At 38.7% G+C, this 27,262-nt stretch overlaps 1 protein-coding gene across 13 annotated transcripts in view; it reads right to left on the reverse strand.

Annotated features, from left to right (window-relative positions):
- nrxn2b (neurexin 2b) overlaps positions 1-27,262 on the reverse strand; it is a 584,209-nt gene that overhangs the window by 414,032 nt on the left and 142,915 nt on the right. For 11 of the 13 annotated variants that reach the window (XM_046380512.1, XM_046380507.1, XM_046380504.1 and 8 more), the window contains one exon: positions 17,759-17,788. The exons of the other annotated variants lie outside the window; for them this stretch is intronic. In XM_046380512.1, coding sequence (XP_046236468.1) covers positions 17,759-17,788 — 30 coding nt within the window. The remainder of the gene's footprint in view (positions 1-17,758; positions 17,789-27,262) is intronic. 13 annotated transcript variants of the gene reach the window in all.

Consider the following 27,262-nt stretch of genomic DNA (forward strand, 5'->3'; position numbering starts at 1 on the left):
ATTAAAAGGCTCAGCCAAGACTGGATTGGTCCATCCAAGATCAAAATCCTGGTGCTGTGCCTGCCAAAAATAAAAGCAGCATGTATATGCTTAAAGAATCATAAATAAGAACTAAAAAACTTTAAACTATTATATTTATGTAAGTAGTTAACTTTGTGCTTTACTTTAAAGGCACGCAATTTGTCATTGCTGCTGGATGACACAGAGAACGGGAAAGGGAGAGAAAATGTGTTTGGTCGACCTCATATGCTCAGGGCTAAACGCCCACTGAACACAGCAAAATATAAGAAAATAAAGGCAGAAGGCAGGGTCTCTGCAGAAATAAGAGCCCATTCTCCATGATGAATGTTTTCCATTGTACGTTTCATACCTATCATATTAACATTTCTACAATATGCAGCTTACAGATATGTTTCTGAAATTTTAATTTAAGGTGACAGTACTGTGATAGACACATCACACACACACACACAAAAACTTTGTCATGATTAGGAAAAGATCACGTTTTTACATAAAATACTCGGTTTCCTTGACACAAAGATCGTTGTCCAGACGTCTCCTAAAAATGTGGAGGTGTCATCTCAAAAGGTCTTATGCTTACAAATACAATCCGCACACGAACTCAGCTCGTGTACGTGTAATCTGACTGGCAACACGATAGATCTTTCAGAAACATTTTTATGATACAATACCATTTTTAATAGGGTCTTAAGTGACTGAGAGATGATTTGTTTTTAAATAAAATACTGCATATGTTCATCTCAGCTTCATGATAATGATCCAAAATTTGTGTTTGCAAACTCTCTTCCTCTACCTTCAAAAACCACATTAAAATGGTTTCCTTTGTTGTGAATGATTAGGAAATTAGTACTGATGGCCCTTCATAAAAATCTAAATTTAAGGATTTTTTTTCCATCCAACATAGTCAACCTATATCCCATTTATCATCAACACAAGCTTGTAAGATGATTAATTATAAAGAATGTAGGAGTCAGGGAGATAATGATTTCCCAATTTCAGCACAAAGGTAAGGACAGGGCAGAGTAATGTAAAGTCGGTTAATTTAAATGATAACTTTTTCTTTCTTTTTAAATGATGTTCTACAGCCTGTTTTAGAAATCCCTTTCTTTCCAGTGGAGGAGTACTGAGGTATTGAGGAAACACAAACATTCCTTTGACTTCAGAGACAATCAGAATTAGAAGACACTATACCTGTCCCCGTTCACATAATGCATAGTGGTCCTGAATTGATGCCATAACAGTACCGATTTTTGTGGCTACAAGAAGGCACTTCTCATGTGGGAACAAGACTGTAACTAATTTCATCTTTCAGGTTTTTTTTTCCCCACTGAATCTGGGAATTAACCATTTCTAATCCTCCATGTCCGCAATACTTAGTAAAATGTAGAATCACACTGGAGAGCTGAACAGACAGCTAAAGAGAAATTCAGATGGATGCACTCAGCTACAGAGATAAAGAGCAAACTCAGGGAGAATGACTGATGTACAAATACACACAGAGTTTAAATGAGCACTGCCTATGCACTGTTTTACTCTAAATTTCCTCAGGAGGGCATTGTTGTAAAAATCTACCCACTCACACAGAGGCACTTTGAGAGTGGTGAAGGTGAAATAAGCGTAGCTACTTGTGGAAACAGGCATGTTCCATTTATCTGTATGAGCTACCAATGGAAGTGGTGTGGTTTTATGTTGATGTTAACTGAGTGCACATCAGTTTTGACAGGCCACAACTCCTTGTGAAGTTCTCAGAGCTCATAGACTATTCTGTTTGCCCACAGTGTCACAGGCATACTAATATGCACCATACGTACTAAGTAGTTATTTTGTTCTTTATTCCCTTTAAAAGCAAATGCACTTGATAAATCACAGGAATGAAATATGCCTGCAAATTGGTTTTGGGAATTGGGAATGCAAATCATGCACACAAAAAATCCTAAAAAGTTAAGATATCTTATTCATGACTGTGATCGTGGTGCTGATAGCCACATGGAAGTGTGTGAGCGATCCTGTAACTTCTACAACATCTCTGCTGTTCTTAACTGACATAAAAGCACACAGTCAACACGAAGGCCTTCCCCTCTGCATAATGGCTTCAAATGATTCATATTTCTTGTCCCTCTTCTCAGTAAGATCCCCCTCCCGAGTAACACCATCCCTCTTCTCCTCATAATATCTCTGCCCCCTTGTTTTGATCTGGAGCTGTAATTTGATATTTCTTTTGTGATGCCAGCTAAGAAGGTGTCAGGGTAGCCCTACGTCCTGACATTTGGAGTAGCAGTCATTAGTTATGCACTTGATCAGAGCTGCAAACACAACACCCCCCCCCCCCCCCCCCCACCCCACCCACTCTGACTACCTGCTCTGTGGATTGGAGTTTCAAACAATGGGATCTAATGTTATTCTACTTGCCTCATTGCCTCCGCTTGTATGCTTTAGCGAGCACAAAACCACCCACTGCCTTGTGAATTCTCAAAATTAGCAAGGGGGCAAAACTGAGGCGACTATTCTGCCCGATGTAAAAAGTTTATTTCAGACAGTCTCATTCACTGGCTCTCCTTTTCAGTTGCTAGAAAAAAAAAACATATGCCCTCTGTTCAGGAAAAGCTGTTGGATAGAATTTCCCTTTTTCCATTAGAGATCACAAAATAATAAGATACTGTTCCTGTGAAACAGTGTAGTGTAAGACTGTATGAATACCAGCTAATGAAATGTTAACACTTTTTAAACCGAAAACCTGTGAATTCCCAGTAACCTTGGGAAATGAATTTGCCGTCTAGCTTATTAGACGGTTCACCTTGATGCAGAGAATGCACAGCAGATGCACTCAAAGCACTTCACAAGGTTGGCACCGGTTTCCTATCTTAACAAGGGGGAATTATTTTGGTTCACCAAGCTTCAGTAATATATTAAAACCTTTCACTACACAAATCATCTGCCCAATTAAGCCCATTTGGAGATAAGATAGGTAGCTTTGATCACTCCCACAAAAGAAGTCATTTGGAGGACAAGGTCCTTGTGAGTCATTTCTAAAACACTTGGATAGGAATTAAAAACTATGCAGCTTCAGCTGGGAAAGGTCATGAACTGCAACATGCCCTGCTATTCCTCTTTCTACTTCGAGAGCTGTGCCATTGGTTTCACACTTGATTTGCATAATGAGATGAGATCTTCCACCTTTTTTTATTAAACTCTAGAGTTTAGCAACTTCATATATTTTTTTTTTCTCTTTCTCTCAGATTTAATGAATATTGTTCTGGGCCTCTAATGATGCATTTTTAATAAAACACTTATTAGTCTCATGGCAATCATTGCATGTTTCTCTTTCTTTAAGAATATAAAAAAACAATCCTTATAATTAGACTTTATGGTAATATTAATGTATCACTTACTCAAGTTCTTTGTTCCCTTTGATGATCAAAAAACAGCAATAAGCCTTTTTACACATATTTGTTATTTGCTAGTTGAGTGATTGTTTTAATAAGCCTTCATCACTCTGTTAATTAATATAGTTGTTACTCATTCTGCTTCAATTATCATTATATTTAAAAGTAAATTCACACAGTTGAGTTTAATAGAGTTTTAATTCCAGCTACCAGTGTTTGCACTTGTCCACAGTGCTGCTGGCAAATACCTTCACAGTTCACAGCCTAGGATCAGTCATGGGCGTTTATTATCCATTAATAAGCATGCATTTCTTGTCCTGTAACTCCCAAGAATCTGCAGTATATCTAGTTACTAAAATGGAATACAGTGGGGGATTACAGGAGGATGAAGCAAGGTTTTCAAGGCTGTGAATATCCGCTAATCAACCATATGACTGAAACTCTCTAGGGGGAAGAACAGCACGGTGTGGCACATGATGGGTCAGGTGGGGCAGACTCTAGTCACACATCCTATGTTCTTATCTAAATTGCAGTTGAAACATGAGCAGTGTGATTTTTCATCTTCTGTCGATTTGCATCATTACTTTGCTTGTGCATCTGGAAATAATGTCTGAGTGCGATGTTATCGGGAAATGTGTTGTCATTAAAGCTCTACTTGGCAACTGTGGGAGTTAACTGTTAAGTTGCAAGTCAAATTCAGTGATGTGATATCAATTAATAGCTCTTTAGGGATATAATTATGTATTCTTTCCAGTTAGTAAACCACACCTTGTGACCCAAACAATTACCATCAAAGTAATATAGTTATGTCTATAATTTTACTAAGAATGCTGCTATTAAACAGCTAAGGCAACAATTTCATCAAATGCTCAAACAGTATAGTGGCTCATTAGAAGCAAGAAGCAGTTGTTGAAACTTTCTGCCCTGTGGTCAATACATCTTTAAGACTAAAGGAAGTGTTAGCAAAACATCTTCTTTCTGCTAAACTTGAAATGAGCCTTTTTAATGACTGACAGGGAAAGCATTTTCAAATATATTTGCACATCTGTTTTATGTTTTTTTTATGTTGCATGTACATTATGTGAACAAATTAACATCCAGGATTTCATATATAGTCTATGAATGTGCACAGGTGATTTTATAGATTCAGAGAGTGGTCACTTTGAATGAAGTCCTTCATGGTTTTTTAGTAAGTTAACTAAACAAAAAAACACCAGCTTTGGTTTACAAAGATTTATGTTTAGGTAAACAGAACATAACTCTAAAATATGAAATAAGAGAGGCAGGGCTGAAATACTCTTTATGCAAAGACAATCTGAAAAAGTTGTTTCCGGGCACTGGCTTCACTCAGCTGGCCTTGCCTCTGTTCGCTACCGTTTTAAATCCCCACATATCTTAATAATGTTCTACCAAATCCCCTTATTCAATTATAGCAGCCTCTAATACATGTGTCAACATGTTTCATTAGTCCGTCCTTCTCTCCCACCAAAGAGATTAGCTCTTCCTTCTTTCTTTTTATTTACTAAATGCAGAAATATCATCTTTCCCAGGACAGAGGGAGAGAAACTGTGAAAAAAGAGTGATTATTTTTGTTCATTACATTTCATTCTAGTCAGCCAGCCATGGCTTCTTTTTTTCCTGAAAATACTATTAAATATGCAGCCTAAAATTTACTTATTCAGCTTTCAATTTTGCTGCAGTCTACATTTAAATTCTTAGAGAACATTAGAGGGAGTCTGGTACTAGAGCGTGGTTTTAACTCTTACCTCTCTAAACTTGTCATCTGAAATGCTTTTATCACAGACCAAGTATTCATGAGCTTTATTCAGTCGAACAATGCTAAGACTGTAGAAATAAGATATGAAGCAAGGCTTCTTCATCTCAGTAAGTGTGCATGAGTGTATGTGTGTCATATAAGGGAATGATTAATTCTGTGACTGTGCAATCCCTTTGATGTTCCTTGTGGTAATTGTTGGGAGTTCCTAGTGCCTAAGGGATTTTATAGCAGCTTCTATATTGTTGAAATGAGTAGGAGAGGAAATGTGTAGGCAGGGGCTAGATTAGACGTTACAGTTACATGCACATGCTGCAGATTTCTCCCTGTGACACTACAACTGTGGAGAGACAGAGCAGTGGAAAGCAAGGGCTCACTGGTCATTATCATTCTACTCAAGTTACATTCATCTCCTGATGGGCCTCATCTCTCCATCCCCGCTCCTTCCCTGTCCTCTTCTCCATTTCCACATATCCCTGTCTTCATCAGTTTCCCCTCATCGTCTGATTTTGTCTCTCTGGGGAGCAGACAAGAACAGAGAAAGGGAGACAGCCAGAAACAGAGATATAAAGGAAAAGAAAAAGATGGCAAAACATAAATGGACAGAAGGATACAAGAAGGAAGAGAACCAGAACAGAGGAGTTGCATTTCTCTCACATTTGAAAGGATTTTATCAATGGCCCATACTTGTAAGAGTAAAGGGCAGCTAATACCCAGTGAAAATACCAGTTGCTGTTATCCCATTTCCCTTCTTCATCCCTCCTTAAGAGTTCTCCCAGCCCTCACCTTTTCACTTGGTCTGTACATATAACATTGCCCTTTCCCCTTTGCCTTTACGTAGACTCCTTTTCTCTCATCTATTCCTAACTTTCAGGCCTGCCATTGCTCTAAATTTTACTTGACTGCTAATCTGAACTGCCTTGCGTCGTGTTTGCAGAGGTGGCAGAAGCATGCCCAAGCTCTGTCTGCTTCCTTTTGATAGCCAAGAGGAATGTTAAAGCAGGATACATTGTGACGTGGAGCTCTGCGTTTGGCTTACAATCAGCAGTAATACTTTTGGCGTTTGGTCTATTTTATCTCCAAACCGCAAGCAAAACTGAGAAGTGAACACACTGATAAATAAAGTATAAGATAGCTATCATGTAAATGTTTTGCTTCTGATCATGTCACTTACATATTTGTTCCACATGTTTATCAGATGTGTCTAAACAGAGAGTGATCAGACTAATGCTTCTTGTTTGAACAACCAGGCTACCTGCTCATAAGAACTGACATATCCCAACAGTTTGCAGCAAATCTGCCTCTTGTCTGAACCTGGTGTTACTTCTGCCACTTAGATATTTCTCCTCCATCTCCTTCTCCATCTCATGTGCTCCTTCATTCCTCCTTCTTCCCCAATTACTTTTTCCTCCTCTCCCTCTCTTGCCCCTGGTGACCTTAATTACAACATGTAAAAACCTGACCTGGATCCAATTTCCAGCCTGTGACCACACAGCCCCAAGATTAATGCCCCTTGGGCCAAATTAAATTAAGCTCTGTCCTGAATTAGGACTACAAAAGTTTTAAAAAAAGAGGTGTACAATAGGGTCATATCATTGAATCTTTTCCCTTTTTTTTCTTTTGTAAAGCAATGGGGAGTAAAGGTTCATGCAAATACAGACAAAGAGAGAAAGGGCAACAGCTACATATGAAGAATGACCTGTAGTCACTCTACTGAGCCTTGGACCACATTGTATTTAAGATGTTAATGGCCTCTATCCATCAATTGGTCAATAGTTATTGATATATTTTGTTTCCTTGCCAACTCTGTGAGTCAATCACTGCCTAAAGTATCCACCCTTATTAGTAATTCATGGAAAATGTTAGCTTTTGTGTTTTGTGTTTAAATAAAGTCTATAATACAAATTTACACTTAAAGGAATCTTCTCTCAAAGTAAAAGGTTTATCTACTATGCATCAAGTCAATCCTCTAGTCAATAAGAGTACCAGTTAAGAGTTCATATCACTTAGGTTTGTATTATAACAGACTGTTTGGACATGCATCAGAAAGACAGGACATTTCTGATTAGATTTTTTGCTGGGTGCATCATATAAATGTTGCTCTGCTGTATTCAGCACCAGCATTAACATAAAGCTACACTAGGTTTCTTGGTGTGTGTGTGTGTGACTTGCTGAGATAAGATAAGAAGTTTTTAACTAGCTTTTACATGTTGGTGACCAAAGCTTTTAGACAAACTTAATGCTGTAATGCTGTCCTTTTCCATGGATTTACCTGTGACTCTGAGGTTAGAGAACAAGATGAAGTGGGCAGTAGTCCACAGTCTCCTATTTTACTCATGGGTTGAACTAAGAGAACTAAGAGTACAAAGTTGCCACTTATTGTCTTTGCTACTTTGAGTAGAGTTAAGTGTTTTATTAATCACGTAATTATTGTAAATATTCATTCCCTGTATACTTCTGGAAGGTAACATACTAAGAAACTAAATGCTTCTGTTCAGTATAGTATCACTATCATCTGTGGTCAAGAGGTCTTTGCTTGGGAGAAAGGGCCTTGTCTGATAAAGCAAACACACCAGTAACTCACTTGATTTCCAACTTTGAAACTGGAAAAGATGAGGAGTCTTTGTAAACGTTTTCTGAATTAATCTCAATTTATAATATACACCATCCAATGAGTGAGAAATTGAGTTGTCGTGCTTGATTCTATAATGGCTACCTACAATTCTTTATTCACAACGTTCGAGTGTCATGCTATTGTCTTAACTACAGTAAATTCTGTCTCAGTACTTTCAGTCAACATTTTTGCTTAATATTCCAGACATCTATCTATTTTTCCAAAGAAAAAATAAATCTGAAGGCATGAATGGATGACACTAGAATATACAGCATTTGATTTGATTTTGGTTTCAGTCAGATGTAGTCTGACATAAAAATCCTCAAGCCTGAAGTAAAGCCTGGCTTTTTTATTTATTTATTTATTTTTACCGGAGCTTGATGGCACATACTGTGTCATATGGCAACAATCTGTGTTTTCACTGCAAATTCACAGGTGAGGATTCAACAGCCAACCCACACATTGACATTCTGCTTGTGAATACCGCCTCCAGCCAGACATATTTAAGTCAACTGAGTGGCTCAGAAGAGATACAGAGGACAAACAAGAAGATGTCATTTAAATTACTATATTTAACTTTCAGATGTTTTCCTGCTCCGACAACAAAAGAGTAATTCAGTGTTGCCTCCCCTTGTACTCTCACAATTCATCTAACAGATGGAAGGCTCTCTGTTTTCTGAACCTTGTGCTTTGTCAAGCTGTAATAAGGTTCCCTTTTCTGTTGCAACGCTGATTGATTAAAAATTACAGATACTAACACAGTTTTGAACCTCATTTGAAATGCTTGTGTCTGAACCATTTGTTTGCTTGAGTCATGTTAGATTTAACTGGCATTGTACTTAGAATCTATGCTGTAGCCAACGTTATAGAGTCCCCTTCAACTAGAAAGGGTCAAATGAAAATAAGGTCAAACACATGATACTAGACGTGGAGCACTTCCATTGAGTGCTGTTATAGGGCAAATAGAAACCTGACAAACAGGTAGTTTGTGATTGAAAAGTCTGAAAAGGAAAGCCTTTAACAGAGGATTGTGTTGTGAACAGCAGAGTGCACACATTCTTAGTAAAGTGGGAGTTCGCCGTATGTATGATGTGTCCTGTCAGAATCTCTAAGTGAGGGTGCCAATAACGAAGCGTGACTAGCCTCGGAAACACAATGCAGGCCTCTGATCAGTCTCAGAGAGGGGGGAGGGAGGCAGAGGGAACTGTCACACACCTCGCATTGTCATTCGCTTTACCCAAGGGACCCACTGAAGGTCATGTAGAGTAGCCTCAGTCCAGCCCTGTCGATCAGAATTATGCTCATGACTGTGATTACGCCATTAACAGCGATTAACTCACACGTCATTGGCCTCAACTATGGATTCTGATAATATCTGATAGATAGTGTTAAAAAGACTGCATTTCTAGACTCTCTATACATTATATGTCATGAAGTAATGCTTGCACATATAGCTCTGTATGCCTTCAAGAGAAAACATTTTCATTTTAGCTTGGGGAGGGTCGTCTTTCATATTTGATTCATGAAGTGAAGTTAGTATTGTGGTTTCAGTTCGTTGCAGTTGTCTCAAAATGAAGCCATAGGTAATATGATTTTTCTTAGGGGTGGAAGAAACTGAAAGTGTGATGATAAAAGTACAGTGGCACTAATACTCTGAAACCACAGCGGCCCCATAGCCATAGATCTACTCATTCCAGGCTTTTCACTATATGGTTGTTAGGATAGTGTGCAGCAGATTCAGGTTGCTGTAGAGCTCCATCCATTTTAGCCTGCTGCTGTGTCAGCAGAAATTGCTGCCTGTGTGAGGACTTCTGTCATCCTCGCCACATGTCTCTGTAGCAGCCTTCAGGCTTCAACCCACCATGCCCAGGCTGCTGACCAGGGCAGAAGAGGTCACTGAAAAAATATAAACAATCATCCCTTCGGATGCACAATAGAGTTGAGATTTTTAATTGAATTATTTTACAATAAAAACAAATTTACAACATAAAGGAAATTACTTTCAAATATTTATTTTGATACTACTATATCAATATGTTAACTCAATCTTTATTAAGGGGTGAGTTTAATAAAACTGATTAAAAAGCTTAAAAGGTAATTATGGCATTTTTAAGATGAAAAAGTTCTGAATCAACAGCTTCCCTTCACTGTCACAGATTTATTATTTGCTCCTTTTAGTTAAACAAGAACGTGAACTTTTTACTGGATGTCAGCATTCAACCGAAATGCATTAGTTATTATTATTAGTAATTTTTCACAAAGAAAGTTTCTGAGCAATGTTGATATTACAAAAACTGATATTGATTTGTCAGAAAAATAATGAGTTCATGAGAGAGTAAGGCAATCATGTATTGTTTGAATATATTAATATGCATATACACTAATGAAAATAGCATTCAAAAATGAGTAGCCAGTGACCTAGTGTAGTTTTAAGTAAGTAATCTTGGATTTAAAAGTAAGGATTAAGGATTGAAAAGGAGGATTAAGTTTAAATCTGTGTTTAATGCTGTAAGATTAGTCTGATTGAATCATCACGTTAGATCAAATCATGTTGCGGCAGCCTTAGTCGTGTTGTTCTGCCCTGCACTGCTCCTAGCACTTAGTACGGGTTAAATGCAGAGAGCATATTTCGCGAATCGTTATACTGTGTGTGACTGTGTATGTGACAAATGTCACCTGTCGCTACCCAGAATAGAATTTTAACCACTGGTACAATCTGACAGCAAAAAGTCAAATAACTAACAGCAGCAGTTTGGGAACCCACAAACATGTGATCTCCTGCATGTGAAAAAAAAGATAAAGATAATTTAAATCCATATTTATGTGAAAAGAATAATACAAGTAAACTTTTTCTCTTATTTGAGAATAATTACTAGATATTACTTCTAGAGCCACCGGTTCCTCATGGTCAGTGCCAAGAGAACTTCTTTTTTGTACGAAACACATTTAACCAATGTTTTTTTTTACTAGAAATATATAACCGAAGAGTTAAAATATGTCTTATTATTTCAGAATTTGCTCTACAGAAAAAAAAGATCTTAATAATATGAAGTCCAAATGCTCCACAATAAACATCGCTAATACAGTAACAGTGAAGTCATGCACACTTGTGCTGATTCTAATTAAAATGTCACATAAATCAATTGAGAAGAAGTGCACTGATAAGACATAAACAAGTGGCAGGGTGGTGACAATTAAACCTAATCAGACTCTTTCATATTAATTATACGGGACAAGAACAACACAAAAAAGGCTGACATGAACTTGCTAATTAAAAGGGAAGTATTGGTCTGATATATCAATAAAATGACATCAATGATGCATAAAAACTGAAAAGGATGACAAATGAATTCCTGTTGGTTTCACACTTGTGTTGAGCATCACTGCAGTGCCCAGTGTGTCTAAATAGCTTAGACCAGACACAGTGGCACACAGAGTCCATAAACTGCCCTCAGTGAGCTCAGACAGAGATGGCTATCTTGACCTGGACCTAGTCTATTACATTCGAGGTTAGATACAGATCAAGCTGGATATTCCCTTCATTTTCCCTGCAGTATCACCAAGGAGATCTACATTTAACCTGCCAAGAGACAATCTCCCAGGGCCTGCTTAATTTGATTCCCAGTATGCATCATGCTGGTCTCTCCAAAAGAGGAAGTGGTGGCAGCAGCAGCAGGGGACTACATTCAAATAGAAACCAAATGGTCCATGGGCCAAAGCATCTGCAATTCCAAAGCCAAGGGGCTGGAAATGTTGGCGATTTAGGGCCATTAATTTGCACATTTTTTTTTCCTTTTATAGGAAGCTGCACTTTTATTTATTTAAGGAGCCCTTAATTAGTTTTTTAAAGCAGAAACATCTTGAGGGCAGCTGTTCAGAGCTACATGAATACCTGGATGGATGGGCCAAGGAAACAAGCTATATCTATATTTATTCCCACAGAAGCATGGGGGATCACCGTGGCCTTGGACCTGTGTTCTCTCTTTGAATGTGTTCTCATTACAGAACACGTTCAGCATCTACAAAGCAGACTATGGGCATGCACAGACTATGGGCCATATTAGCAATGGCTCAAGGGCACGTCAAGGGGAGAGTATGCTGTTGAGTGTGTTCAATAAGTGATGGGTTAAATGCAGTAAAGAATGTCAGTGTTGTATAATATATACTGACAAATAAAGTTTGAAGTTGAAGTTGAATAGAGCTGAGTTGTCTTTTATGCTTAACAGCGTTAGTTATTATTCTAATCATATATAAATTGGGAGGGAAATACAATAAATAATTATAACATATCAAACACTCACTGAGAGTACACAAAACTTTTTTTGTCCAAATATTGCTGTAGTGCAAGTCATACAAGTTTGGGAATGAAGATACCACTTAGTATGACAGTCAAGACAATCTGCCATGTCTACAGTTTCACAGAAATATGATCTCTTCTATAAAAGGGTGTCACTGCTGAGTATTGACTATATATCATCAGCACTTTGCTTAGCCATTACAGATACTTGGCCTACAAAAGCTTTGTAAGGTGGTGCTGGGGATTTCCAGGCAGGAGAATCCAAGTAGTACTGCCCGCCTGTGTGGTTCTACAGATATAAGCAGAGTTCACTTCAGACTCTCAGAGGGGTTAGTCCTGGTTTTACTGGCTTTGCAGTGCATTCCCCTTTCTTTAATCTTGGGAAATTCATTCAAAATAGTGGTTGACCTGCAAATGTTGCTTGAGGATGGCCAGTATTTTAGCTGAAATGCAGGGCTGCCAGGTAGAAAGGGGGAAAAAAACAATTAACAGTTTGCTAACTTCAACTGGCAACATAATGTACTAGTTACATGTCTTTCGTCTGCACTTTCGCCATGGACTTCTTTCAAACTAAGTTTGTGAGCTCGTCTGAGGTTAAAGAAGCAGTGGGACTCAAAGTGGTTAGCACACACAAACAGGACTTGTTGGGATGTTCTTGAATTTCCCTTGGGATCAATAAAGTATTTATCTATCTATCTATCTGTTCCTGTTAAAAATAAAAGCAATCCACAGATTTCTTTGGTCCTCTGAGGCTGGAATGCAAAGAACTGAAATGTGTTGGTTGATGCAACCAACAACAGAGCAGTTCCTGTGCTTAACTCTGACATGGTGATTGCGCGTCCGGCGCTTGCGAGAAACAAAAAATGGCGAACCTGCGCGAAGGTAGACCTGAATCTGTGGGTGGAGACTCAGGTGGCGGGGGGCATATTATGCAAATGTGTACAAGCATTGAAAAAGTGAGTTTTTCCATAATATGTTACTTTTAAAATCTTAACCCATCTCACATAGATGCATGAGCCTATTAAAATGCTGAGAGTTTATTGGAACAGAATCTTAATGTCTTCTTCTAACCAAACTTTCTTTGGCCCAGTAATACCACAAATTCATATCCTTTCTACTTTTACTGTAGCATACCCCTTCTTAGTGCTGTGTCCCTGATACCATGATGTCATTTTTTATGAGACAATGAAAATCATTTGTTTTACCCATATTATTGCAGGAAATTTTGTATAATTTAATTTTTGTACAATAATCCAATTTTCAGTATCAATATTTAAATGTATGTAGTAAAGCTTAGAGGTGCAGGGGAAACGTTGCCTATTGTAAATGGTTCAGAGAGTCCTTGTTTGTCAAAGCTCTTCCTACAGGATAATGACTTTTTCTTTATTCTTTTTTTTTTTTTGTTAAACGTAATCTGCTGCTTTTCAAGCATGTGGCCAGCTGTGTGGGGTTGGCAGCAGATTTATAGACAGACTGATAGAGATCAACGGTGACTGAAGCATGAGGTTTGTCCTTCCTACAGCTGTGAAGGACAGCCTTGGGTTTGAGCGAAGCCTGACATTGATTTTCTTGGCCTGGTTATGTGACGGCTGAGGCACCTGCCTCTGATTGTTAACACTGACCAAAACATTTTCTTCCATTGAGACACTGACACATACATGTGCGCAGAATCACAAATTTCAGAAAAGTTGATGCCTGTGAAAGCTAAGAGGTGTCCAAATCCTCCAGTAAAAATTACCTAATTCGCTAACATGTCACACATTCTTGCCTTTACCAAATAGAGTTATTGATTTTTCCCTTTTAAGCTGTTTTTGGCCTGTCCATTGGGAACAAATACTATTACTACTGGCTACAGGGTGATTTATATAAATGGATGGGTAGGCGCTGTTTGATGAAACTAGTATAATGATCTACTTCACTGTGACTCTGGCATCCATCATCTAAGTTACCTTTCATTTTCATTTAACCCCCCCAATGTCCTAGTGATCTGGTCGTGTCTAGAGTAAATGATAAACATGCATGTGAAGCTCTAATGCCGAATTTCTCATTCTTTTGATATGTCCTATTATATTGCTGTGTGTTCATCTTTCCATCAGAGAGTAACTAGAGTAAACAGTCATCCCAGTTTGGGATGGACTAGAAACTAGGGATCAAATTTAAATGGCGGCAGGTTGGGTGAGACACTAAATACATGCTGCATAGAGATGAAGGAATTATGGTTATGGTTCATCTGCTGATGGCAGCAAATGTCTGCTGGGGATAAAACAATATATTATGCCATTGTGCTGAGCCATATTGAAGCAATGAACTAGCAAACACCTCGCTCGATGATTACTAAATACATGGGCTTTGTGCGACTGAGAGGAACTACTTTACACACAAATCTTCTCTTGGGATGAGCTTCAGAGCAAACATGGAGTTTAAAATATGTGTGATTGGCCTAAAACTCAAATGTAGGGGAAAAAAGTATTTATGTATTTATGCACATTTGTTTGTAATATTCAAAACTCATGTAATATTCAACTCATTAAAGCAGAATAATAAAGGTAATCTCTTTTGTTTTTTCTCTTATTTTTACTTAAGTATATCACAGAGCAACAAATTGAACTCACTGTAGCACTAAGCCCTAGTCAATGATGCTTACAGTGGAGAGTGTTTGTTGATGAGAACTGACATGTCATATTTATCTCCATTGGTATTGCACTTTATACATCATTTCTACAATGCATATCACAGGATTAGAGAAAAACAACAGCTTGAGGTGTAGCCTATTTTCTAATTTATTCAAGAAAAAAATATCAAAGGATTGGCACCAAGATCATATCTGAGATAGGGTATGTATTTTAGGGATTCAACAACCAACCCGAGGTGACATTTTTAGTCCGGTCAAAGAAATTTAACTGAAGGAATTGAGTCCATTATGAGGATATAAGAGAAGAGCAATAAATTTGAGATTCTGTAACCATGATATATTTTATATTTTAGTTTGAAAAAATTTAATTCATGTATCAAATTCTCTTTATGTCTCTACTCATTTTTTGTTGATTTGGTAATCAGTTAATTGACAAATATCCTATGATTTACTGAATATAAAAAAAATGCTATTATAATATGTACCATTTGGCATTTATACAACACAGTTTATGGTTCCACTGAAGATTCAAATTCTTTATATTTTTACTGTATTATATTGAGAGACAAATAGAAATTTTGTGAGAATATGTAAGGATAGTTACAATGATCATGTGAACACATAATCCAAAGGCAGAAAACACATCTAAGTGCATAGGCTATGAGGAAGTACATTTATGGTCTGTAAATTTATAACCTTGCAAAATAAATATCAACCTTGTGACAACTTAATTGCAAAATGCATGCAGCACTTTGAACTGAATTGGCAAAAAACTATAGGTGTCAGGCTAACCTTGTTGGAGATGCTTTTCTGTTGCCCTGCTCAGGCCTGATATTAACATCCATCCTGAATGATCTAATTAAGAGTGCACAAGTAAGTACAGGTGTGATTGATCCCAAGACACATTCGAGATCTGATCACTTAGAGCACAGTCGAAGACGATCTGAGCCACATATGACCACAGTGTTTTAGGAAAAAGTACGTAGGACCGTCTGCTCAACTGATGTCCTCTGCAAAACAACACGAAACCACAGCAACAGACCTAATGGATTACACGTTCACTGGTTTCCATTTGATTTCATGTTAAAGAATCAGGATCTTCGGCATAGCTTGTGTATTGTGGAAGTAGCTTCCACAAGCTGAGTCAGTAAATTCCAGTTTAGGCCTTTGCCTAATATGGTTAATGTGGTTAAAATTGTTTACCTTTCAAAATGGATACATTGTATCAAATTCTTACAGTGAAACAAAGCATTCCTCAAAAGTTGTGACACTCAAAATAAGTTAGGCAAAGCCTGCTACTGTTCCTGGAGGCTTGCAAAAGGAGAAACATTATTAACTTTGTGAACAGCTGTCTATGACAAATTCTTAATTATTTGGGCAAATTCTGTTAATGTTACACATTAAGCTATTTCTTTATTTGTGTAAAACATATTGAATCTGCTTATCCAAGTTTGTGTTTATTTGACTATAGTACAAGATATGTTCAGAAGGACTTAGAGCTGTCCATTAGTGATCAAATCATCCAGGAGGAATGTAATGTACAGGTATTAACAGGTTCTGAGATAACACTCATTCAGTCGAACTTTATTTGAACACGTGCACAGAAATGATCTGAATGCACTGGTAAAGTTTCACCTGCAGTGGTAGAACTGACTGCAATGTGACTTTTTTTATGCTCTGGCTGCAAATCATTTAGCAAATGAAGGTCTAAGAGCCTAATGATGGATGCCACTGCAGTAATTAAGGTCTAATCTCAGTTTTCTGTTTTACCTACAGTTAGAATTTAAGTACACTGACATTCCCACCCAACAAATGAACAAAAATACAGGGGTCTTTTAAAACTATGTTGCTAAAGTCTGTGTGAACACAGAAGAGTAGAAGCTCTCTCTACACCAGTAAAGGTCAGAACATTCACTGACTACTGCACTTGTTCAGTTCCTTTCTCTGCTTTAACACTTTTTTTGTATATATAAAAAAGTCCTCACTGAGAGGTGAGAAGCAAAAGAAAGGTCAGAGAATGAAGAGAACTGTGAGAGATGGTAAATAGACTGGCTTGGTGCATAGTGTAGTTTAAAATGCATTTTGGCTGCAGGAGAGCACAAAATGGCACCACTTTAAGAATCTGTTGCTCATGATTTGAAACACCTTGTTTGAAAAATGTGTCAAATGTGCAAAAAAAAAAAAAAAAAAAAAAATCAAAAGGTGAGGACAACAAAATGAGGAATACAGAGAAGTGTTGTGTGACACAGATTAAACAGCTGTGGTGCAATGTGATTGTGCTGTAAATGTATGCAAACTGGCATCAAAGTCCAAACTCCAGTGTTCATAGCAACATCAAAACAATTGCAGATACATTTTCTCATAAAACCAAATCCAGCACATATAACTGAAGGTTAAGTAAAACCGTAGCCCTTCAAAAATCTGATTGCCAAACAATGGGAATGTCAGCAGAGTGGTGATGAGAAACTCTGCACATTCGACAACACTTTCCTCTTGAAGTGTTAAGTGAATGGGAGTCTGGACATATTTTGCTTTTGTAACCAGCAAACACATTTCCAATAGATACAACAGTTTCTTTCTTTTTTTTTCATTTAAACCCAAGCAGAAGGGATAGCAGAAAAGTGTTACCTTCAGCCCCTGGATCAGGTCGTCGGGGTCAAAGGTGGTCAGAGGTGAAGGTCCAGGATGTGAGCCAAAGGACAGGACAAGGGGTGGGACACACATTGGTGGAGGTCACAGAAAAGCACAAGGACATGGTGGCAGGAAAAGGGAAGGGAAGCCGGAGTCACAACCAAAACGATGAGGAGATGTGGAAGGAGAGGAAGAAGGGGGTAGCAACAGGGGAAGATGTAGCAAGGGGTTTAAAAGACAAGGGGGGATTTGGGAAGAAATGGAGGGACATGGCACCAAGAGAAGGTAAAAAGCAGAGGAGGAAGTTCTGAGGGAAAACAGCAGTTTCAGGGAGGTTGAGGGGCAAAGAGGCTGAGTCAATTCCTCTAAAAAAACAGAACCAAAATAAAAAGGAATGAACCCATACCTTGGTCGTTTAACGTCAGGTGCGCCAGACCTTGAAAGGGAAAAAACAGAAAAAAAGAACACAAAGAGGAAGAAAAGAAGGTCATAAAAGGCACGGGAAGAAAAAAAGCATTGTCACAACGTTGGACTGCAGTTTGTGACAGACATCCTGGGGCAGACTTGGATGTCAGAGTTCAAATCAAAGGTAAAAAACGAGAAAGAGAGATAGAGAGCGAGAGAACGAATAGTAACAGAAAACACTTCTTGAGTGAGGTGTGGGGGGGTTTAGAAAAAAAAGCATTTTCATTTGGCGCAACCCCCGAAGGCTATTGCTCTCACAAATGCTTTTTTTTCCTCTGGAGTACTTATGGAACACAGAGAGAACTGTTTGGCAAAAAAAGGCTTGAACTGGATCCCTCGTCTTCTACTGTACTCAAATCATCAAAAGAGAGTCTGGGCTGTCACACAGAAACAGTCAGAGAGAAACCTGCGAAAACTCTACAAGATAAAATGTTTTGTATTGCTTGTAAACACCAAGGCCAAAGATTACCCCAACACAGATGTGAGTATACAGCAGTCAAAAATATTTATTTAGCTAACTGTGGGCTGTGGTGCCCACACTTTGCCAAACTGCAGGTCATCTGATTTAAAAGAAATATGCCCACAACGAGCCCCTGTAGTTGTTGGCAAATAATAAAGCAACATGAAGCAAATTCTGAATCAGAGTGTAGTCCCAAGCAAACCATTTCACAAACAGTGACGTTGCATACGTACAACAACACATTCCGAACATTATGACTGTGCCAAATTCATAACAAAACTCTTTTTGGAAATATGATCAGAAAAAATGCTGAGGTCCGGATTTCACAAAATCAAAGAAGGTGGCACTCTAAGTTCAGCATCAAAACACCTGACAAAAGACCACTGTAGCCAGTCCAGTTGCCACACAACGATCCACACAAACAGCAACAGATATTTCTTCAACAAAATCAAAACCATCTCTGCTGGTACAGCAGTTTGCTGTAGCACCAAAGGTAGTTTTGTTGCGTAATATTCAACGGTAATCCTGTTTAACCTGTGAGAATGTGAAAAATAAAACTTTCTTAGATAATACTAAATCAGCGGTGTTTACATGTCCCTAAACTCAGTGATATACACCGCTTTCAAAGGTAAACATACGCAAACATTTAATACAGAAAATAAATAAATAAATGTTGGAGGCAAACCTCAAAACAGAGAATCAAAACTAGAAGAAAAATGAAACATTGTCTTAACTATGGCCTTCAGTGAGGTTTATTCCCAAACTGACTGAATGGCTAAAGCAAATTGGATTTGACTAAAGGCAGCACGAAATATCAACAACATTATAGCTGTTGGACTAAAATCCCCAAGTCAAATCTTTTCAAGTCTTTTCTTGATCAATAAGATTTCTGAGAGAAGATTTTTGGCACGAACAGCACAGAGCTGGATCTAAATAACCCTTCGGCATCAAAGACGGGCAAGCACTGCAGCCTTGGAGTGTTGTGCTCCTTTCTGGAATATCATCATTCACCAGCATGAACATGAGTCTAATGAAGAAAACCAGGCATTTGCTACCTAAAAGACCTTTTAGGCCAGACAAGACTCACATAACTGACAGCGGCCATTTATGAATATTTAGTGCTAGAACTAAACGTGAAACATATTTGGAATTTTCTTGATGCCTGAGATTCGTAGTGTGGCACGGTATTCACCACCTGCTGGCCAGATCATCTGGGCTGTTAATTTGAAAACATGCAGCACATTATAAATGGCAAACATTCAGAAGCAGGAACTATGATGACTAAATGCAGCCACTGACTTTTCCTCTTGCACCAAGGATGTGCTAAAATACTGCTTTCAGAACTCGAACAACAGCAACAAGAAGATACTGCCTTTAAAGCAGCACTAATCTATGACTTAACTTCAGCTTCCATGCCCAGCAAATATTACCAAGTTTGTCTCTGTGACATCCCTGCACTGACATTTAGACCATGGATTGGCTAAGTGCAGTCCTTTAAAGCAAAGTTTACTTAAACATTCAGCTGCTGTCTGATTTTTCTTGCAGACAAACAACAGAAAGATAGTATCTAATGTCTCATGAAAAAAAAAATAGTAGTACATACAAAAGTATAGCCTGACATGCTAGCTGACACCCTTATACCACCACCATCCAGCATGTAAATCCGAATGCAGAGACTACAGAAGCTTAAATGACTCTTGACTGCAAGCTGTTTCTATTGTCCTCTTTCTTAATAACATCTGTGATTCAGGGGTAGAGGAAATGTACAGGCAGAGTGTTTTATTTATCTGGCAGCAGTCCGTTTCCTGCCGGCCCTTTGCAGGGAGTCAAATCATTCTCACTCTGCCTCCCTCTGTTTCTGTTCCCTTGCTCATAATCCATTAAGGAGATAAGGCAAAGGCTCCTGCAATGAAATAGAATGGTGCTGTTGCTGCATACCAAATCATTCAAATACCCCGACCGCAAACCAGCCTCATCCAAAACAGGCAGGCAAAAGACAGGGGCACAATTTTATGTCAGAGGGAGACAAGAAAAGGTGTAGAGAAGAAGGCCAGAACACATGCACAGAAGAAAAGATCTTCACAATCAGTGTTAACAGATTTAGTATGCAGCACGGTGACAAAGAGCCAAAACTCAATCTAAAAGGAGAAATTCATTGAGATATATCATACCGATATAAGGTGTATTTGATCTGTGCAAAAATGACAAACATTTCTTTTCACACAACAATTTTTCCAAAACAGAAAGACACAAAAGCGACATACAAGCAGTGCAGCCACTCTCACACATTGCGTTGTCTTGGCAGAAGTAATGGATGCCAAACTTCGAACATGCCAGAATCCGACTTAGCTTTCATTTATCAAGTGGTTTTAGAGAGTTAAGGGTCGCGACGACTCAAAATTTAAATGATTGATCACCGTAAGACATCTGAACACGACAGACAAAAGGAAAAGCTCAATTTCTCTTAACTTCCTTTCTGAATCAATACTAGAGCACAAATCAAATTACCACAGTCACAATCACACACGCTGAGAACGTGACAAAATCCAAGCCCAAGCTATGAGTCTCCACACCTCCTTGACATCTGAGCATTTGATTGTATCTCTAATTTTGCAACAAGTACAGATGGGAGTGCCTAACAGAACCAGCAGTGATTGGAGAGTGGCTCCGATTGGATGGTTATGATTGACTGGCAGATGGAGCAGGGTCATAATTCTGTCATTAGAAGGAGACATGCTTTTGCCTTATTTGGCTCACTCCTCTCCCCTGCTATTTTCTTCTCTGTTTTTCCACCTTTTCATCGCTCGCCATCTCCACATCCAGCCCTCCAATCAGCCAGCTGCAGCTGCCTCCTGCTCTCTTCTTCCTCATCTGCCACTTTCTTCTGCTTGGCTTTCAGGTCTGACGAACACAAGCCACTATTGTTTTACAAACTACTGATTTCATTTAAATGACTGTCGGTGGTTCAAACACCACTGTACTGCCAGATGCTGCACGACAAGACCATCAATGTCAACCACTGTTGTGTCCACGTATGTTAGTTCATATGTACACTATATTCATACTTGTATTTTGCTAAATCGTTGACCATCTGCAAATAATATCTTAAAACTGTGTTCGTTGGGATGACGATGAGAGTCGAAAAGCATCTCCCAGAAATTATTATAAGGTGCCTGAGCATCAGCAGCACATAAGTTGTGTCAGCTTCTCCCACCTCAACCTAAAATAGGTATGGAGTGATTATGACACTTGACTATTGTAATTCAATCAAGTGTTGCTCAGTCAAGTTTCTATCAAGTCTTTCATCTCTCAGCCTGATCTTCAGAAGGTCATCCATGTCATTATTTTTTATTAGATTATTGAAATTTCACTGTCTTCAGGATTGAGACAAAAGGGAATTTCACATCATCAGCTAGGAGACAAGATCAGTCCTGTCTGAGCCTCTCTTCACTGGTTACCGGCCAGTTTTAGAATTGATTTTAAGATCACCTTTAAAACATTTCATGGTTTAGTTCCCAGGTACACTGTTGAATCATATGAGCTCGGGCACAGTCTCGGATCCTTGGCCAGGACTCTGGTGGATGTTCTTTGTGGTGGAAAAATGATGAAAATAAAGAGACTGTGAGAAAAGAAGAAACTGACTAAATGTGTTCTATTTTATGCTCTTGCAAGAGGACTGAAATCTGAGCTGCGCCTCAAGACCAAAGGTGACCCGGCTTTCACAGTCAAGGCTCCTCCTCACCTCTCAGACTCCCTGTCCAAGGACCTGAGTCTTGCAGACATCAGTGACATCTTTTAAATGGCTTCTTAAAATATGTCTTTTCACAATAGCCTTAGATCACTTATTATTGCCAATAAACTCTTATTGATTTAATTATTAAAGCTTAACTTTATTGTTGGAGGGGTGAATTATTTGTACACCATACTGAGTACTGGGGCACCTGGACCATTACACCAACAGGGACTTTAATGCTATTGCATTCTAAATACATAAACAGCTTTACAGCTGTAACACATTCCACTCCTCTGGGAAGGCTTTCCACAACACTGTGGAGTGTTTCTGTGGGAACGTTTGACCATTCATGCAATAGAGCAATAGAGAGGTCAGGAACTGATGTTGGACAAAAAGGCCTGGCTCGCAGTCCCTGTCCCCGCTCATCCCAAAGGCGTTGGATGGGGTTTAGGTCAGGACTCTGTGTAAGCCAGTCAAGTTCTTACACACCAGCTCATCCAACCATGTCTTGATGGACTTTGCTTTGTGCACTGGAACACAGTCATGCTGGAATAGAAAAGGGCCTTCAACAAACTGTTGGCACAAAATTGAAAGCATAGCATTGTCCAAAATGTCTTGGTATGCTGAAGCATTAAGATTTCCCTTCACTGGAATTAAGGGGCTTAGTCCAACCCCTGAAAAATAGTCCCATAAAGAGGTGTGTCTGGATACTTAAGGCTATATAGTGTATTTCAATTACTTGTGTTTATCTATTTTTTATCCTATTCTTGAACCTCAAGTTGCTGTGACATCATGAAATGTGGGGTTTTTTTTGTTCTGTTTTGGAACATTCAACAGGCACAGCCTGTTCTTGAATGACCCTGGAATACATTTATCTGTGAGTGGTCACAGATTATGATGAACCTCATCATCATCACACCAACACACACACACACATATGTGTAAAAACACCCATGAACAGATGTGCTGCATCTCAGGAACGCAGCAGCAGCAACACACAACTTTAAGGGACAGCGAATAATGAGAGTCATCATCATTACGCCTTTCAACCCCTTCCACTCCTCCTTTGGTCTCACTTCTCTTTTCCTCGTTCATCAGATGGACACACATACTAAGTCAGAAGGAAGAATGTGTATTCTTCTCAAGCCCCCTGTGGTGCTGGGATGGCATGTTAAATAGCATCCTTTTCCAAGGACTCTCGCTAGCATATGGCCACCATACTTAACAGGCCTCCTGAAAGCACATGCCATGCTGACACAAAAGCCTCATCTTTATTTGCTGATCCCAAAATAGTTGTCACACAAAAGTAGTTAAAGATGTTTCTGAGGACACTGGCTTTGATGACTTGAGTTTGAGTGAGCACTACCAAAAAGCAATAACTATCTAAGTGTATAAAAGTCATGAAGTGTAAAATAAGAACAATAAATGGTTTCATGTGCAGCTTACTGCTTGGTGTTGTCCCTTGGCACAGGATATAAAACTGCAATATCCAAAACGTTTGACACATCCACAAATCACTGGCTTTTACTAGGCCTAGGCACAGATAAAGTTTCACAGCGTAATCATCACCATGCGTCTTCCATTGCCAAAAAGCGAAGGCCTGGCCCTTGAGGTCTAAGAAACAAAACACGCAAATTTGTTGTTCGAAAATGGTTCCGGCTGAATGTGAATAATATTCATCTCATTAGACTGATCCATAATGCACCGTGTCTTTACGTTATACAGACACTATAGCAGGATTTTAAGTGCTTTAATAATTCACAGAATATGTATTTTATGAGACAGAAAAAATGAGATGGTGGGAGTTAAGGGGCTAAGAGGACCTCTACAGTTTTGCAGAGTTATAGATTGATGTTAAAGGCTTCCATGACTTCCAATGCTTTAAATTATTAACATAGAGCTTGGCCCAGTTTTGAAAGGAAGAAACACGTCCTGTGCTTTTACATCAAGTGAAATCAAGTGAAAATCTCGCTCATTGGGTTCACTGTGGCTTAGTAACAGTGTCAGAAACTGCAGCTCACTGTAATTTTATTAAAGAATATCAGAGACTTTCACAAATGGACACTAAGTAGAAGACTCTCATGAATCTATAGCTCTGTGTGGATTTTAGACTGAGGATGTAATTTTTTATGCTCTCCTCTGACCGGACAGTTGTGTTCTAACAGAGTCGACATACTGAAAAAAGGAAGTTGCTGATTTTTTTCTTGCACACTTTGCTTCCATGGGTAGAGAATAGGCTTTTGTAGTACACAATGATAATAAATGCTTTAATACAACAGTGGTTCCCGCCCTAGCACACAAGATCAACTGCCACTGTTGCAAGCTGAGATGAAACCTTGTCAGTTACCTGCCGTCTGCATTGACCCTAAATCAAATTGTAAAATGAAGACACGAAAGCTTTGATCTGTTGGTCTTTATATGGTCAATAGGTTAAGCTTTGTCAGTCCAGAAATTGAGTCAGTACTCCCTTAAGGACTGTGTTGGTGTGTACAGTATGAACACAAAGTCTGCAGGTCAATAAACCGCCTTTTGTTTTGCACATTCAATACAATGTAGAAAAGCAAGAAAAGATACATTTGTGAGCTTTTATAGCACAAGTTCACCACCTGATAGAGAAGTTAGAAGCAGCCAGAAAAGTAATAACATGGTGATGACACAACATCTAGCATCCATTTATTGATTTTCTGTTAAATTTCTAAAGATATGTTTAATTAACTGTCATTTCTGGTCCATCGTGACAAATACGAAAATTTAATCAGCGAAGCTTGGGGGCAGTAAATACTACAGTCTGAATGACAAACATAAACAACTGATCGTGCAAGTTATCAACAGAAGTTGTATATTACATTATGTTGGAGGTGTTAGATCTGTTAGTGTTGGGAATCAATGAGCAGCTGCAGGAGTGGTTTCAAAAACTTCGACAGACTTTTAGAATTTAGCTCTTTGAAAAACATCAGAGACATTTGAGGAAACTACAGCTGTTATTTTTTTATTTTTTTTTTTTCTATGAAGTATGAAACCACCATGTTGGCTGCAGCATTTAGTACTGAGGCTGAGGCTTTATAGAGTACCAGATCAATTAAATAATACAGTAGTAGTAGCAGTAGTTCCAGTGCACGGTTCCTCCCTGCAGATTGATCCTGCAATAGTACCTCATAACATCTTTATTCAGTGTTACAGTATGTAACAGTACACTTCAGCCTTACTATAATATTGAAATATAAGTCTATTTTTTTCCCCATCTGACCAGTTACTACCACAGTTAAACTGGCTGTACATATGGACTCTACAGACAGGTAGACAAGCGATCTGAAATTGTTAACAGTATAATGGGTTTAACATATGACTGATATCGAGTATGTGCCCTTTTTTATGTGCATGTGTGTTAATAATGATGAAGGCCCATCCAGGCTTGAATCACACAACGCACAGACTTTATGCTAAAGAGCAGTACTGTCTGATGTGGCGACCTTGATGGCTACAGTACTCACTTGTTAATATATGCAGGTAAAATTCACATTAAAACTACGCAGGGTTTCATTTCATTTATGCACTGAAATATACTGACAAATCTAAATACATGTTTATTCCTTGGTTTGCTGGGTTGGTTTCTGGCAGAATGCCCCAGATTCTCAAGGTAGCAGCATAAAAAAAATATACTCCTTTTACAGCAATTGAGAATTTTTCTGAGTGTGTGGATTTGAGTGTGCGCGTGCAAGCATGTGTATATGGACGCATTTGATTTCCTTGGAAATTCCGCAGGGTACTGTTGACCCCAGGCGAGGCACTTAAGCAGAGCGAGTGAAGCATTAAATCTTTATGGTCACTTTCCACTTTACACAGCAGCAACAGCCATCAACTGTCAGGAGCAATGCACTAAGTTGTTTTGGAAGCCTGTCAAAAGATGTGATTTACTATTCAATGTTACAATTAGAGAGAGCCACGGTACATAATTAAGACTGCACATGCCAAGGGAACGTTAGATAGATATAACAAGACAGATACATCCATCTCATACTTGAAAAAAAAATTGATTTTCCATGTGGGCTATACATTTGTAATATGAAATTTTGTACAATCTTGTATTTGGGCTTACACAAAATGTAATCAATTGAGGTGCTGTTTATTGGGCTTAATAACTGTCTGTCTTACAGAGGAAAATATCTCATATCAAGATACTATGCTCCCCCACATCTTCTAATTATCTGCATAATGCTGAGTGAATCAGTTTGACTTGCACATTTTGTTCATTAAAACACAGCTAATATGTCATGGGATATGTCTAGAAAAAATAAATCAGAGCATCTTGGAGATTCTTAAGGGGTAGAGATCTGAACAGTTGCCATTCCATCCTAATTAAACGGCTCATAAATAAATTGGACCTCCATATGTCGAGCAGGAGAATTTAGACTGATTTCAGGTTTTAGCCACCGTTTTAACACACAGAAAGGATGTTGATTACTTCACTTATGCTAATTTCCACAAGACAGAATGAAGATGCTCAGTGGAGCTGCAGAGTTTTAATAGCCCATATACAATCCCCCACAATGTTCACCTTAAAGTGAGGTCCTCTACCAACACTAAAATCAAAATGCCTGATACACCAATTATAGATACCTCAAGTTCTAGAGTCTGTCTCTTAAATTTAAACTGAAACCGCCTTCCATGTGTCTTCCCATCATTTGCATTTTTTACAGTTATTGAATGTTTTGAGTTTCTGGCCTAGAAGACTCATGCTGGGTTCCAATAAATTCTATGTCTGACCTCTATTTTCCTTTCACTTATGAGGTCAAAAGTAATCATTAGTTCCCACTGAGATCTGGTGTCCTCTATCCATCTGTCCTTCCTCTCCTCTTCCTAATCTTCAACTGCCAGCACCACAGATGCATCCTACAACTGTTCCCCCGATCCATCCGCCCTCTATCCACAGTCAATTTCATGGAATGAATGCCTCTGATTGCTACTTCTGGACTCTACTCATTAGAGAAGCTGAAAGTGAGAAGTGGGCAACAAAATGCATGTCATCCTTTGTGCGTTTCTTTTATTTTTTCCGGGGGGAATGGGGGGGAGGGTGTTGTATTTGCAACGTCAGATGTGATGGAGTGAAAGGCAGCATGGATGGAAGGAAGGAAGGAAGGAAGGCAGTCCTCAAGTGGACTATTTCAAATCTTTGCTCCAACCTTTTGCTTTTCTTGTTCTTGCCTGCCCTTGGCTGATCACGATGCAGGCTCATACTGGGTTTCAAATCTCAG

The sequence above is a fragment of the Scatophagus argus genome, chromosome 23, assembly GCF_020382885.2.
Source record: "Scatophagus argus isolate fScaArg1 chromosome 23, fScaArg1.pri, whole genome shotgun sequence".
Taxonomy (NCBI): Eukaryota; Metazoa; Chordata; class Actinopteri; family Scatophagidae; genus Scatophagus; species Scatophagus argus.